Source organism: Notamacropus eugenii, chromosome 7 (assembly GCF_028372415.1).
Source record: "Notamacropus eugenii isolate mMacEug1 chromosome 7, mMacEug1.pri_v2, whole genome shotgun sequence".
NCBI lineage: Eukaryota > Metazoa > Chordata > Mammalia > Diprotodontia > Macropodidae > Notamacropus > Notamacropus eugenii.
Window position 1 is genome coordinate 27600691 of NC_092878.1, and position 13933 is coordinate 27614623.

A 13933-nucleotide genomic window follows, 5' to 3' on the forward strand; every position below is an offset into this window, starting at 1 on the left:
TATACAGTTGATAAAATGAGAGAACTTTCCTCTATTTATCTATATCAGTGTCTATCAGGCCTCCTTCCTTAATATAGAGACTGTGTCTCATTTATTTCCTTTAGTTCTGTCCACTTACACAACCAGTTAATCTTTACATGTTGATTGTTGGGGAAGGGGTGTGAAGGGGAAGGGGGAATAAGATAAAAGATGTGGTCTTTGCCCTTTGAACTATAATTTAATTGTATTATGGGGACTGAGTTAGTTACTGTGATTTCACTGGTATTGAGAACTTCCATGTGAGGAAAGTCCCTCTATATCAGTGAAGATTGGCACCTTCTCTGCAATTTCCATTCTTGGGGAGTTTTCTAGAACTCTAAGAGGTTAAGGAACTTGACCAAGGTCTTTATATAGATCCCTATTGAATTTCATCTTACTAGAATCAGCTCAGTTTGGTTGTAATATACACAAGAAAAGACGCAGGACACTTCTAAAATCACAAATCCTTTTCCAACTGTGTGGCCCTAGGAAAATAACTTGCTTCAGATTCTTCGTCTATAAAATAGATGATACTTGTACATCTCACACAGAAAGTGATTTATCAGTAATAAAGCTCTATAAATTTAAGTTGTTGTTGTTGTTACTTTAGAGATGAGGACACTGAGACCCAGAGAGGTCACAACCTCAGTTTCTGCATCTCTAAAATTAGATTCTCTAAGGTCCCTTCCAGCACTCATATTTCATGACATTATATTCTACATAATAACAGCTCACATCTATAGTCTTATAGTCTGCAAATTGGTTTACATTTATCATCTCAACTGATCCTCATAACAATTCTGTGGGATGGGTGAGTGATCCTCATTTTATAGATTAGGAAAAGCTCACAGAGCCTTGCCCAGTGTCACCCACGAAGTATCAGTGGCATGATGTGAACCCTGGTTGAGTTTTCTTTTTGAGGCCTGATGTAACTCCTTCTACTATGCCAAGCATCCCTTAACATTTGCAAGATTTTTTAAAAAAGAGCTTTCATATGCTATCTTGTTTTATCTCACAACAACTCTGTAAAGTAGATGCTGTATATTTTTATTACAATTTACTTGATAGCTGAGGAAACTCGGTTAAGTGACTTGCCTCAGGTGACACAATTAGTTAATGCGAGATCTGGGACAAGAATCTGGTCTTTTAACTCCCAGTCCTGAGTTCCTGGGGCAAGTACTGTACCTATATTGACGGGCTTTGGATTTAAGGAGCAATCAGTGGGACCGCTTATCCCTCCAGGGTCTCCACAACCATGGGCTGTGCTCCCAGGCCACTGTGACGCTCTTGGTACCTGGGGAGGGAAGGTTTCCGCCCCTTGACCTTGTTCTATGCCAAAGGGAGGAGAAACTTAGCTGGAAAAGAGACCTTGGCTTAGGTGGCTCAGCTCCTTCTCCAGGGCAAAGTGCCTAGCTTTCCTTCCCACACCGTTTAGGAGAGCCGGGTGGCAGAGAACTTTGGGCAGAACCTGGAGAAGCATTGGAGACAGCAGCGAGTGGAGAAAAATCTGAGCGAGGCATAGCCAAGGAGTGCAAGAGGGAAGGTGGATGAGGAAGGTCTGGGCTCCTCCTCCTCCTCCGCCCCGCCTCTCCTCCGGTACAGAGGTAAAGGCACATGCTCTGGAGCTGAGGGTCTGGGCAGGAATAAGCCCCCGGACCCCGCCCCCTCCCCGGAATCGCTTCCAGCCCCGAAGCCTTGGAACGCAGGGCTGGGGACTGGGCAGACCTCCAGGTATCCTCAGCCAAACACCCGGAGGCGGAGACTGAGTCGAGGGAAGTGGGCCTCCTCCCCACGGACGCCGCGGGGGGCTGGGCCCCGGGTTTCGCGTCTCCTCCCGGGCCCCGCCCCCGCAGTCCCCCGCGGGGTTTCCCAGAGCGCGGGGCGGAGCTGGGACCCTCTTTTCTGCCCGCCCTCCTCCCCTTCCCCCCCGCCCCGCCCAGCCCAGCCCGAGGGTTTCTCTGAAAATGAAAGGAGCGGGCAGGGGGTGGGGCTGGTGCGGGCTAGCCCCTCCCCCACGCAGCCCCGCCCCCCGGGGCGACCGGAGCTGTGGGCGCCTCGAGTCCCCAGTCCCCGCGGCGCCGCGGGCTGGTGGGCTCGGCTTGTGCTGCTCCGCCCGGGACATGACACTCCCCGGCGGCCCGACGGGCATGGCGCAGCCGGGGGACCCCGGGCAGGGCAGCCCGGGGCTGGCTCGGGCCCCGCGGCGGAGCGTCGGGGAGCTGCGCCAGCTCTTCGAGGCTCGGTGTGCCGCGGCGGCGGCGGCGGCGGCGGCCGGGGGCCCTCGGGCTCCCCGGGGGAAGCGGCGCGGGGGCCGCGTCCCTAACGGGCTGTCGCACCCAGCCCCGGCCCCGGCCCCGGCGCGGGTGATGATCCCGCAGCTGACGGTGACCGCGGAGGAGCCGGACGGGGCTCCGTCGAGCCCCGGGCCGCCGGAGCCGGAGGGAGGCTGGCTCCAGACCGCGGGCTCCACGCACCTGCAGCAGCCCCGCCGCCTCTCCACCTCGTCAGTCTCCTCCACCGGCTCCTCGTCGCTGCCCGAGGACTCCGAGGACGATCTGCTGAGCGACAGCGAGAGCCGGAGCCGCGGGAACGTGCAGCTGGAGCAGACCGAAGAAGTGGTCCAGGTACGGGGCAGGGGGGGGCGGGAGGGGGGGAGGAAGGAGCGGAGACAGGAACCGAGGCGGGGCAGGGGCGATCCTGGGGGCGGCGTAGGGCAAGAAGAGGCGACAGCTCTGGGGGCTGCTCCCAAGGGACTCGTCACCTCCTTGGTAGGTGACTGACAGGCGCACCCCTTGGGAGTAGCGGAGGGGAGACGAGGAAGCCAAACGCCAGGGGATCGCTAAACCTGGGGTCTGGGCTGCATTAGAAGACTTCCCTAGCGCCCTTACCCCTTGGTCCCTATCCCGCTCCCAGGGCAGTTTGCTGCCCATCAGCCCTAGAACGCCTGTTGGTAGTACCAGGAGAAAATTAGAGATGAGCTCCCCCAACCCGGGAGTGGGCGGGCCAGCCTGGGCGGACTGATCCCTCTAGGTTTTGAGGGAGGACCCCAGAGCCCCTGGAAATGGATAAAGTGATATTATGTCTCAGAAACTTCTTCAAGGGATGGGCCACCCTGATAGCGCCTCAACTCCAGGACCGATATCTGGAGAATGAGTAGGTGGTCAGCAGCCCTTGCCCCAAGCCTGATTTCCCCTAATGTGGCTGGAAGCTCTAGCAAAGAAAAGCTTGAATTCGGAGCTACGTTCCCCAGTGCCTAACCCAAGGCCTTGCACACAGTAGGCGTTTAATAAATGTTTTATTGCATTGAATTTAATGGTGAAGCGTGACATAACACTCCACCAGTTCTGGCTCTCAGAGGGAGGGGTCCCAGGTACTGGAGAGGCTCACTTGTCCTATTCTGGAGAAGGGTTCAGTAGCTCTTGGAATGGAGAGTACTACCTCCCCCACCCCAGGACGTCGTATTTCCCATCCTCCGCAGTTGCTACGGTTTCTTTCTCCCCGAGTGGGTGTGGAGTGGCTCTCCTGGCTCCTGCTCTCAAAGCCGCCACCGTCTGCTCTGGGTTCCCGGCAGGCAGCTTATTCCCAGACGTGGGAACAGAGGACCATTTGGGTTGGGGGAGGGCTTAGAACCTGCCTAGCGGGGAATGACCCCACCCTTCCCCTCAGTCCAGGCCTTGGGGCTCGACTTGCGAGTCTACCTGTAGTTCAAAACCCTGTCCCGCTGGAGGGGAGGCGGGTGGTCGTTCTGTAAGGAGGTAAATTGAGGCGGAGCAACTCTTCCTTGCTTCTGCTTTAGCTGGAGTCTACAGGAAATGAGAAAACTCAGGAATCAAAGAAATCCCTTTCCCTGCCACTGCCTGGGACACATTCGACCCTTCCCCACACCCAGATCCACTTTCCTTTGGGTCAGCGGGCCTAGGGATTTGTTCAGTCCTACTCTGCTCTCATGGACTGGTTGGGCGGAGTCCGCCTCCTCCTTGAGTCTATGCGCTTGTATGTGCGTGCCCGACGCTGCACACAAGCGCGTGGACCCCAAACGGGGTATCAGTCTTTTCGGTCCCTTTCTCTTTCTGACCAAAGCACTATAAAATACTTAAAATAGGCGCCTACGTTTCATGACTGAGGCCAGAATGAGAGAGCTGTTCCATCCTCGAGCTTACATAAGAGCCCCAGGGAGTGGCGTGAGGGGCCGGGGGGGGGGGGGGGGGGGAAGAAGAGGAGGAGGGAAGCCAGGAGCACTCACTTTAACTAGGGAGGAGGGAAAGTTAGGATCCTTCAGTTCAAAGCAGCCTTCTTTTTCAGGACCTGGTCTTTCTGGCTTTTCTGGCCCAGGTGGTTCCTGGCCTACCTTCTCTGGCCGCTTGGAAGCAGAAGTAAATGAGCAGGACCGAGGGATAGGACAGGGGTAGAAATAGTGGGGTGCAGAGGCAGAGGACTGCCAGACCTTTCCATGGGGAGATCTATGCTTAAGACACTCCCGGTGCTGGTTCCTGACTTTGCGGCAAACTTGGTATACGTTGTTGGGCAAGTCACGTAATCTCTCCGTGACTCAATTCCCTAACATCTAGAGCTAAAAATACCTGTCTCCTGGGAATTTTGAGGGGGTTAATGACAAAAGAAGGAATAAAAGTCTTTTTAGAGGGACGCGCACGCGCGCGCTCGTGAACACACACGTTCCCTTTCCCAAGGTGTGACTGAGTACAAGATAGGTTGCCCTAAGGACTCAGGCAGGGCCAAAGCCTGGAGAGGCCTCATGTCGCCTAGTCTAGGAGACGGCCGAAGCAATGTGCGTGGGTGGACGACCCCGGAACTGAGGCTATGGGACTCCTTAGGTCTCCTTCCCTCTTAGGCCTTAGTCTCGACTCATCTCCCCTTTCTATTCCCATCCCCCCTACTAGAAAAGCAGTAGCAGCAGTTCGGGGGCGGCCGCTGTGCCACTCAAACCCGACAGCTGAGAGGCAGGCGGGGGCGCAGCCGGTGGGTGCTCGAGGTGTGAGGAGGGTCTCGCGGGGGCAGCCACTCGCTGTTCTCCCTCTCTCGTCTCCTACATCCCTTCCTACCTGGACTTGATACGATACTGGGGAGGCGTGGGTCGTGAGGGAGCCAGAGACCTGAACTAGTGGTGGTGAGGGGGTTGCCCTTGGCTCGGGTCTCTCTCAGTCCTTGGTTAAGTACGGACTGGGTGAGGCAGAGAAAAGCCTATTATGATCCCGGGCCTTGGGAACCCTGGGCTGCTCTCCCCAATCTCTTACCATCCCCCAGCCTTGCAGTGGGCCTCCCCGAAGGCAAACAGCGGCGGCGGGAGATAAGCGAGCTGGGGACTGTTGACCGAAGCTGCCTGGGGGACGGGGGAGGGACACAAGCGGACTTTGCCTCTCCGCCCAGGAGTTTCGAGGCCTTGCTCCTGCTCCCGGCCTGACTCGAGCCTGTGGGGATCCCTTCTGTCTTTTCTTACACCACGCTTTACTCTGGGACCCGATGACACTGAATTCGGCTCAACATCACCCTGGCCACAGGCAGGAAGCGGCACCCGGGGAGGATGCACCTGCCGGGGGAAGGGGCCGGATGCGCTTGGAGGCGGGGCTCCCAGGTTCGGCCCGGCTTCCCCAACACCAGAAGGGCACGGGTTCCCCTGTTGACTCTAGCCCAGTCTTGGTCAGTCTCCCAGCACAGCTATACCTGCTCAGCCTGGTCCAGGCTGGAGCTGGCTTCTGCCCACTCCACTAGGCTATGATTCAGGCATGGGTTACCAACGACAGTCATCTCAGGTCCCCCGCCCCTTCCCAACTTGGGTTGTGCCAGAAAACTACTTTCAGGAGGGCGGGGAGCAGATGGGCAAAGGCGAAGGCTTGCACAGAAACAGGGGTGTAGGTTTGCTTCTTTGCGTATCTGTGCCACCAAGGAGTATACCCCTACCTATACCTAAGGCCCCTGATCCTGGAAGCCAAGTGGTCTGGAACCTGGGCATCTCTGACCTTTTCAATGTAATCTGATCTGAGTGTAAAAGCTAGGACCATGAGAGCAAAGTCAGCTTCCAGCTTAGAAGAGGGGAGATGGGACTTGGCCACTTTGGGGTATATTCCCAAACTTTGTGACTTTGTCTGGAGGCTGTGATGCGGGGCTAGGAACTGAGACTTGGATGGAGGCAGAATGGTAGCTCAAGGATCAAGAGCTGGAAGGAAGACTGGAGATCACATCCTCTAATCCACTCCTTTTATAGATGGGGAATTTAGAGGAAGAGATTTGCAGGAGGTCACATCACCGATAAGTGGCAGAGCAACGACTTGAACTCGGGTCATCTACTCCTAATCTTATGAACATTCCATCTCACCATGCAGTCTCCTGCTTGAACCACTCTTTCCATCCCTACTTGCTTATGGGATAGCAATCAACCTCATGAGGATACTTCAAACTCTTGAGTAGAGCCCCTGAAAAGAACAAGGACTTCTATTTTCACCACACTTTAGAGGCCAGATCCCTCCCCCAAGAGTTACCCAGTCAATCAAAAATATTAAGTGCCTTCTATGTCCCAGGCACAGTGCTAATCACTGAAGATACAGAGAATGATGACAGTCCCTGCCATTGAGGAGCCCAGAAACCATTATGTACTAAGTACTGGACCCAGTCCTTACTTAACCAAGGACTGAGAGTGACCCGAGCCAAGGGCAACCCCCTCACCACCATTAGTCCAGGTCTCTGACTCCCTCACGACCCCGCCTCCGCAGCATGGTATCAAGTCCAAGTAGGAAGCGAGGTAGGAGACGAGAGAGGGAGAACAGCAAGTGGCTGCCCCCGAGAGACCCTCCTCACATCTCGAGCACCCACTGGCTGTGCCCCCACCTGCCTCTCATCATACTCCTGTATGCTTCTGTTCTGTCCTAGGTTGGGATGGGTTGGGGGAGCACAGAGCTTGTGAGAGGCAGAGAGGGTAGGGAGGGGGCTTTCAGGGATCAAAAATATCTCCCATATTCTCCCCCCCGCTCCCTTTTGGGGGGAGGCAGTTGGGGTTAAGTGACTTGCCCAGGGTCACATAGGTAGTAAGTGTCTGAGACTGGATTTGAACTGAGGTCCTCTTGACTTCAGGGCTGGTGCTCTCTATCCATTGAACCACATAGCTGCCCCCCCCCTCTTTTTTTTTTTTTAAGGAAGGAAGCTCCTTCCAATAAATGCAGAAAGTGGCCTGGGGCACTAAAAGGTTAAGTGACTTGCCCAAGGTCACATCACCTTTTTGCGCTGTGGCACGACTCTAAAATTCACGTCTTCCTGACTGCACTACAGGCTTTTGTAGCCTGCAGGCCATACTGAGTCTCCACACTTTCTCCACTTCCCAACAATTAGAGATTCATCTGGATAGTCCACAAGCTACTTTTTTCAAATGCAAATACCCTCAAGGGAGGGTTAGGTCTGTGAAAAGTGAATTACTTGATCTGATTAGGCAAATTGCTTTCTCCTTACCTGTGGGAATGGAGATTTTGATTTGATGGTGCAGTGGAAGCGCAGGTAATTTTAGAGTGGGGGGTGGGGAGGAGAGGGGGAAGGGCTGGCCCTGGTGGAGGCCTGGATGGCCAATAAAGTCACTGGGGAGGCTGCAAAGGGGAAGATATCCAGAGAGGTGGGATAGGACAAACTTCATCCATTTTGCTGAGGGTGGGGAGGAAATCCCAGACTTGCAGTCATCTCCTTCTGTGTCTTAAAATTCTCTCCAGGCAAAAGTGAAATACCTGACCCACATAATTGAGGGAGCACTTAGAAGGGGGTTCATTTTTATCTGATGACAATGGAGTTAACCTAACTGGGATTTTTCTCGCGATATTTCTTTTGATCACCCTAAGCATGTATGATAGGTGAGCCAGGTGTGTTGTTAACGCCATTTTGCAGGTGAGGAAATCAAAGTAGCCTCTGAGAGATTGTCACTTGTGTCCAAGGTCACAGATTAGTAATTAAAAGGATGAGGAGTCGAAGCTAATTCTTAAGATCATAAATTTAGAGATAAGATAGACTTTAAGAGGTAATGTAGCCCAGCCTCCTCGTTTTACAGATGAGGAATCTCTGAGGCCCAGAAAAGATAAGAGACTTGCCCAGGGTCACACAGAGAGCAAGTGAGTTGATTAAGGATTGGAACTCTGCTCCTCTGAACCTAAAGCTATCCACCATGATTCCCACTGACTTCTATGTGTTTTTATGTTATGCCATGCTACGTAATACTGCAAATTGAAGTGCGATCTCTGTATTTCCCAGCCCTGGAAGGCATCACTGATCATCACAGGTAGGTTGAGTAGAGCCCCTGAAAAGGACAAGGACTTCTATTTTCACCACACTTTAGTGGCCAGATCCCTCCCCCAGGAGTTACCCAGTCAGTCAAAAATATTAAGTGCCTTCTATGTGCCAGGCACAGTGATAGCCAAAGGATTTTTTTTTTTTAATATTTGATCCTGGGGATGATAGGGAGCCATGGGGGTTGTGACCTGGGGAGACTTGCACTTTAGGAAAATCTCTGGTGGCTAAGTGGAGAGAGGATGGATGGACTGGAATGGGGAGAGCTTTGTAGCACAGACCAACCAGCAGGCTATTTCAGTAGCCCAGGCTTGAGAAAATGAGGACCTGAGGCAGGGTGGTGGCAGTATAAGAGGAGACAAAGGGCTGTGTTGGGGAAGGATTGCAAAGGTGAAATCATCAATGTCTTAGTTTAGAGACTGTGAGGAATGGCTAGGTTGCTAACTCCCTGGGCAGGTAATAGAGATTTTCCTGCTCAAAAGCCTATTGAGACTGTTCCTACCCCACCCCAGATCCTGGAGTAGCCATTCGGTGCTCTCCTCATCAGAAACACATTCCTCTATGTTTTGCATGATTTCATATGTATAATTGCTATCATTTTGCTTCTCCATGGGTGGTGGTGGGTGGGAAGAGACTGGAGGAAGGGAGAGAATTTGAAAAGCAAATTTTTGTTTAAATGAATGCTAAAAGCACTACATTTACTTTTTTTTTAAAAAAAAGGAAATACATTTCTTTAGACGAAGCAGTGATCCCTAGCAAGTACACTGATAGTTCATCTCCCTTTGATCTCAAAGCATTATTTGATAGATCTCTGTCTGGACTGATGACTGAGGCCATGGGAGGGGATGGAACCTCCTCCCCTAAACACCTCTGCCAGGTTCTATTTCCCACCTCTCAACACTGACATATAATCGTAGGATTTAGAGCTGTATGAGACCTTACTCCCATCTCTAGTCCAACTCCATTATTTTACAGATAAGGAAACAGAGGCTCAGAAGCTTTTAAGTGACTTACCCATGGTTACATAGGTAGCTAATGGTAGAATGGAGATGAGAACCCAGGTCTTCTGACTCCAGGTCATAAATGACACTTTAAGGTCTATAAAACACTTGACATAATCATTTCATTTGATCTTTTCAACAGTATGTAAGATAGTTTCTTGTTGTTCAGTGGTGTCTAACTTTTGTTGACCTCCTTTTCAGTTTTCTTGTCAATGATACTGGAGTGGGTTGCCATTTCTTTCTTCTGTCGACTAAGTCAAAGGTTAAGTGACTTGCCCAGAGTCACACAGGTAGCGAGTGTCTGAGGCTGCATTAGAACTCAGATCTTCCTGCCTCCAAACCAGAGCTCTATCCACTAAGCCAACTAGATGCCTGTAAAATAGCTACTAGAGGTATATGGTAATTGTTTAAGGTTCATAAAGCACATGATTATGTCAAGACTGGGTAACTTGGGGGGAGGGATCTGACTGCTAAGACAGTCATGTAAGATAGTGGTATTGTTATCTCCTCATCATTTCACAGATGAGAAGACCAAATTCATACAGCTAATGCCCGGAGTCTGGTTCGAATTCTGGTCTCCCTGGGCTGCTGATCCAGCACTCCTTTCCATATCTGAAAAGGCTGCTGATAAAGCATAGCACTCACACCTCATTTTCTTGCCCTAGGCTCACTGCTCTGAGGAAGTGAAGGGAGGTCTCCCTCTCAAAAAGCTCGAGGATTCCCTGGGTTGAGGAACTGCCCCATCCTCAAAGATCTTCTTTTAAAAGCTATAGATCAGTGGAAGAGAACATGGGAACAAGCCATTTACCTTCATGACTTCTACTTTTCAAGTTAGGCTGGCCTACTTACTATTGCTTGTAAATGACATGCCATCTCCCCTTTCCCTGTTTTTGTACTGTCTGTACACCAGGCCAGGAATGCACTCCTTCCTCCCTTCCGATCCTCAGAATCCCAGCTTCCTTCAAAGGTTAGCCCAAGAGCTAAAGATATATTATACATGCATATATCTTTGCAAATCTTATGCTCTATATAATGCTAGCAGCCATTATCAGTGGCCAGGCAGCTCTCTAGGACTACAATGGAGAGAGGAGGCCAGTCTGTATCCATGTAGGAAATTCTTCCTACACAGACGAAATCACAGGTCTGTCACATATGTGTGTGTGTTTGCCTATCTTTCTATATATGTATAGTATTTACCTGTCTGTCTTTACTTGTCGTTCCCCTCCCTGCTTGCCTCTCTCCCTATGTAAGCTCCTGGAAGGAAAAGACTGTTTTTGTCTTTCTATCCTTAGTGCCTAGCACTGTGTCTGACTGTTGAAGGAGCTTCATAAATGTTTGTTAATTGATTAATTAGTTGATTGAATTAAATGGTTAACACCGGTGCCGGGCATGGGTTTAAGTTAGCAGTCTGATAACTTTAAAAATGTCCTTTGCGAACCGGGACACCACGTTTTTATAGAGGGAGAAGAAGCAGAGGTGTGGTGGGTGGGGTGGGTGTGGAGAAGAAGACTGATAACTAGGGAGCGAAGATCTGGGGCGGGGTGAATGGAGAGGGCAGGGGTAGGGGAGAAGGACAAATGAAGCTGGTCAGAATACTGGCACCGGGAGAGTTTGTCCACAAACGTCCCCTCTCCTTAATTTTACTCAATCTCTGGGGTTGCTCCTGCTCTGATAGCAATCCCATCTAGGTTGGGTATGGCAGGCCGGATACTTTGATCTCCGTTACTTCCCTAAGGTCCCTAGCCACGTGGCAGAGCTCCAGTGCCCACGACTGCTGTCAGATAAGAATGAGGCAAGGCTTTTAGCTGGATACTAAAACAGAAGAGAAGACACCATGAGAGTAGGACCCAGTACTCACGGTGTAGTTGTGCCAGGGTACTGCTTCCCTCCTAATCGCCCACCCCCACCCCCAAGGCGGGTACCCTAGACCTTGTGTCCCTGTCTCCCGCTCCTAGCTTGAGAGTTCTCTGACTTGTGGACTGAAGGCGGCGGGAAGTAGACCTCAAGGCGAGGGGCCGTGGGACGTAGCACTTAAGTTTGTGAGGCTGAGAGCCCCACCCAGAACAGGAGAGTTCACTAGAACCCACTCCTGTCCCCTTATCTTTCTTCCTCAGAAAAACCCCTGGCAGAAGATCCGAACCATGGTGAACCTGCCGGTTATCAGCCCTTTCAAAAAGCGCTACGCCTGGGTGCAGCTGGCTGGTCACACGGGTGAGCAGCCGAACCGGGTCAGACGTGCGGGCTGAGTAGAGGAGGGCACCGGCCTCCCCCGGGCGCTGAAGGAGGGAACGAGGAAGGGGACAATCCTGGCTGGGGCAGGGGGGCTGATCGAGGGCCCTGTCACTCCTCAGGAAGTTTCAAGGCGGCAGGAACCAACGGGATGATCTTGAAGCGCTGTTCCGAGCCCGAGCGTAGCTGCCTAACGCGGCTGATGGGCGACGCGCTTCGGGGCTGTGTGCCCACCTTCCACGGCGTGGTGGAGCGCGACGGCGAAAGCTACCTGCAGCTTCAGGACCTGCTGGCCGGCTTCGACGGGCCCTGCGTGCTTGACTGCAAGATGGGGGTCAGGTGAGCGCCCCGCGGAGTGGCCGGGGAAGGGGCTGAGGGAGGAGGGCCACGGATGGCACCCGGCCTTAGTCTCAGACCTAGAGCTACCCGTCTTCCCTCACCCCACCGTCTCCCGCCCGTGGTCTCATGGCACCTTTACGGCAGGACTTACCTGGAAGAAGAGCTGACCAAGGCGCGGGAGCGGCCCAAGCTTCGCAAGGACATGTATAAGAAGATGGTGGCCGTGGACCCCTCCGCCCCGACGGACGAAGAACACGCGCAGCGCGCCGTGACCAAGCCGCGTTACATGCAGTGGCGGGAGGGGATCAGCTCCAGCACCACGCTGGGCTTCCGCATCGAGGGCATCAAGGTGAGCGCCTTGCCTCCGGCCGCGTTTCCACGCAGCCTTCTCAATAGCCATCCAAGGCCCCCAGCCTCTGCCAGCCTGCGCCCATTCACCCCTTTCCCTTCTGTCAGTCCGCTCATTCCCTGCCCGCTTTCTTTAGAAAGCTGATGGGTCCTGCAGCACCGACTTCAAGACCACCCGAAGTCGCGAGCAGGTGCTTCGGGTGTTCGCCGAGTTTGTAGAAGAGGATGTCGAGGTGTTGGTGAGAGCCGGGGATGGCAGTGGGGCTGGGAATGGGGATGTTCAGAATCTGGGATCCCAAGTCATAACCTGGAGCAGACCCTCTGCTCTCCCTTTTCTGCCCTTTTTCTGACCCTGTCCCTTCCTTTCCCCTGTCCAGAAGAAATATCTGAACCGACTCCAACAGATCAGAGACACCCTAAGCGTGTCAGAGTTCTTCCGGAGACACGAGGTGAGAAGAGCCCCGGGTAGGGTGGGCTGGGGCGGGGCGGGGGCCCAGACCTCGTGGAGCACGGTCTGCTACCCTAGTGGCCGCTGAGCTTGCTCCGTTTCAGGTCATCGGCAGCTCCCTTCTCTTCGTGCACGACCAAAGCCGTCGCACGGGCGTGTGGCTCATTGACTTCGGCAAGACCACTCAGCTGCCTGATGGGCAGACCCTGGACCACAGGCGGCCCTGGGAAGAAGGCAACCGAGAGGACGGCTACCTCCTGGGGCTGGACAATCTCATCAGCATCCTGGCGAGCCTGGCTGAGAGATGAGGCTAATCCCATCCCCACCCCGGAGTTCCTCGGGCCGCCATAGGATAGACCTTGGGCTGCGGCTGCCCGCTGGTCTTGCATGCACAAGACTTAAGGAATCCAGGCTTGCAAATCCCGAGGATTCCGAGACAGAGCCTGCAGTACTCCCGGCCTCCTCTGGGAAGGGGGGGCCTGCAGATTGACTGACGGCTAGGAGTGTACATATGCCAGAGCTCCGGCCCTCCCAAAGAGGAATGACACTAATCCAGAGGAAGGCGCAACAGTTTCTTTCTTCCTCCTTCCCCTTGCCTAGCCCTGGGAGAGAGGGACTGCTGCCGAGCCCTTTGGGCATGGGGAGGGGGGAGGAAAGGATCTGATTTGGGAGTTTTATTTCCTAACTGACCTGTATGGTCTGGCCTTTCAACACTAGCGGGGAGGGGCAGGTGCCTCTCTTCCCTCCCTTCCCTCTCCAATAAAACTAACTGATGCAGGATCCTGTGTCTCCGTGCCCCATTCCCCTCCCGTAGAATCCAACAATTTGGGATTTGAAAGGAACCTTGGCTATTACTAAGGCCTGGCCTGACCAGCTGCGTGGTGTAATACAAAGACTAACTGTGGTGGAGATATGGGTTCAGCCCTGTCTCAGACACATTAGCTGTGTGACCCTGAACAAGTTTCTTAACGTCTCTGGGTCTCAGTTTCCTCATCTGTAAACTGAGGGAGGGAGCTCTGTGACCTCTGTGACTTCTGAGACCATCCAACATAATCTGTAATCCTATCACCCCTTTCTCTCCCAGCCAGCAGTACTGTCTGTCCAAGCCCAGGAGCGAGGGTGAAGCTTTGGAAGGAAGAGAAGGATGGTGAGGGCTAAAGTCAGCCTTGAAGCAGCCAGATGGGAACAGAAACTGTAGTGCCAGCTGTGCACTTAGACTTGTCTTTCCTGGTCGGGCCTGTAGCCATTCACTTGGGCAGCAGCCTGGACAATGGAG

General features: G+C 53.2%; 1 protein-coding gene across 2 annotated transcripts; it reads left to right on the forward strand.

Annotated features, from left to right (window-relative positions):
• Window positions 1–2005: 2005 nt before the first annotated feature.
• On the forward strand, window positions 2006–13438 carry ITPKA (inositol-trisphosphate 3-kinase A). Of its 2 annotated transcripts, XM_072623874.1 has the most exons (8): window positions 2006–2642; window positions 10204–10260; window positions 11408–11504; window positions 11645–11861; window positions 12006–12210; window positions 12347–12448; window positions 12587–12658; window positions 12762–13438. In XM_072623874.1, the coding sequence occupies exons 1-8, from the start codon at window positions 2139–2141 to the stop codon at window positions 12963–12965; spliced, it is 1458 nt and encodes a 485-aa protein (XP_072479975.1). In that variant the 5' UTR covers window positions 2006–2138; the 3' UTR covers window positions 12966–13438. The 2 variants fall into 2 exon arrangements, with proteins under 2 accessions (XP_072479975.1, XP_072479976.1); XM_072623875.1 differs by lacking the exon at window positions 10204–10260 and having other exon boundaries at window positions 2014–2642.
• The last annotated feature ends 495 nt before the right edge of the window (window positions 13439–13933 follow it).